This window comes from Priapulus caudatus, unplaced genomic scaffold (assembly GCF_000485595.1).
Source record: "Priapulus caudatus unplaced genomic scaffold, Priapulus_caudatus-5.0.1 Scaffold2868, whole genome shotgun sequence".
Lineage (NCBI taxonomy): Eukaryota > Metazoa > Priapulida > Priapulimorpha > Priapulimorphida > Priapulidae > Priapulus > Priapulus caudatus.
In genome coordinates this window covers 16,896-18,282 of record NW_014579929.1, presented here as the reverse complement: position 1 = coordinate 18,282, position 1,387 = coordinate 16,896, and the positions used below count along the sequence as shown (strand labels likewise).

At 37.8% G+C, this 1,387-nt stretch overlaps 1 protein-coding gene across 1 annotated transcript in view; it reads left to right on the top strand.

Annotated features, from left to right (window-relative positions):
* LOC106819119 (cytochrome P450 4V2-like) overlaps positions 1-1,387 on the top strand; it is a 6,899-nt gene that overhangs the window by 2,605 nt on the left and 2,907 nt on the right. The window contains exons 4-5 of the mRNA XM_014823783.1: positions 103-172; positions 1,154-1,280. Of these exons, the coding sequence (XP_014679269.1) occupies positions 103-172; positions 1,154-1,280 (197 nt within the window). The remainder of the gene's footprint in view (positions 1-102; positions 173-1,153; positions 1,281-1,387) is intronic.

Genomic DNA, 1,387 nt, shown 5'->3' with positions numbered 1-1,387 from the left:
AGAGAGAGAGAGAGAGAGAGAGAGAGAGAGAGAGAGAGAGAGAGAGAGAGAGAGAGAGAGAGAGAGAGAGAGAGAATATACATCTGTATCGTTACATTTCAGAGACGGCAATGGGAAAGAAGATGCATGCACAGACGGATCGTGACTCAGCGTATGTGAACGCAGTGAGTCGGTATGCCCAACACGTCTCTCCACCTGTCAGCTTTATCACAATATCACCTGTTCTAGCTCACCTATCTACATAATGTGACTACTAGATGGCACTGGCTAAGAATAGTAGTAACAGGAACGTTATAATATGGGTTGTTTAGTTGGTTAGTTGTTTAGTTGTTTAGTTGTTTAGTTGTTCAGTTGTTTAGTTGTTTAGTTGATTAGTTGATTAGTTGTTTAGTTGTTTTGTTGTTTAGTTGTTTAGTTGTTTAGTTGTTTAGATGTTTAGTTGTTTAGTTGTGGACTTGTTTAGTTGATTAGTTGTTTTGTTGTTGACTTGTTTAATTGTTTTGTTGTTTAGTTGTTTAGTTGTTTAGTTGTTTAGTTATTTAGTTATTTAGTTGTTGACTTGTTTAGTTGATTAGTTGGTTAGTTGTTTAGTAGTTTCGTTGTTTAGTAGTTTCGTTGTTTAGTTGGTTAGTTGTTTAGTTGTTTACTTGTTTAGCTGTTTTGTTGTTTAGTTGTTTAGAGAGCAACCGTTGTCGCTTCAACCACGTGTGTTATCACACGCTTGAATTCAATTCATTAAATCACATTATTTATAATTTGAAGGTATCAGATTCGCTAAACAATACTTCAAAACGTAATTGCCATATAAAAAATGAATAGACATCACTCGATCACCGCTTAGTTATAATACCAGGAATGAAGAATAATAGATTAACATAATAGATTATTATAATTAATATAATAATATGATATATTAATATGATCATTTATTATAATTCACTCCTGATAATACCCATCCGGCGAGGCGGGGCATAAACAACATACTCCCCCCTAACGTACTCGTTAATTTTTAACGCTTATCGTAATTACCATCTTATTTAGTCAATTTTGTTTTTGTTTTATTTTATTTTATTTAAATAATAAAATTTTATATTAATTTTTTTTTATATAATTAGTTTAATTAAGCAGCGTGCGTCTGTGTATCCCTGCGCAGACTCCTGCATATATCGGCTGTACGTCACAAGTCGTTGTGGTACTGGAACGACACTCTGTTCTCCCTCACGCCGCTCGGCCGGGAGTGGCAACGCTGCTTGACCCTCGTACACGATACCACCAACCAGGTATACACCCTCCCCCCGCACCCACTCCCGCCGCACCCCTCCCCCGCACACGCTACCACCAACCAGTTATACCCTCTCCCCCCGCACCCACTCCCGCCGCACCCCTC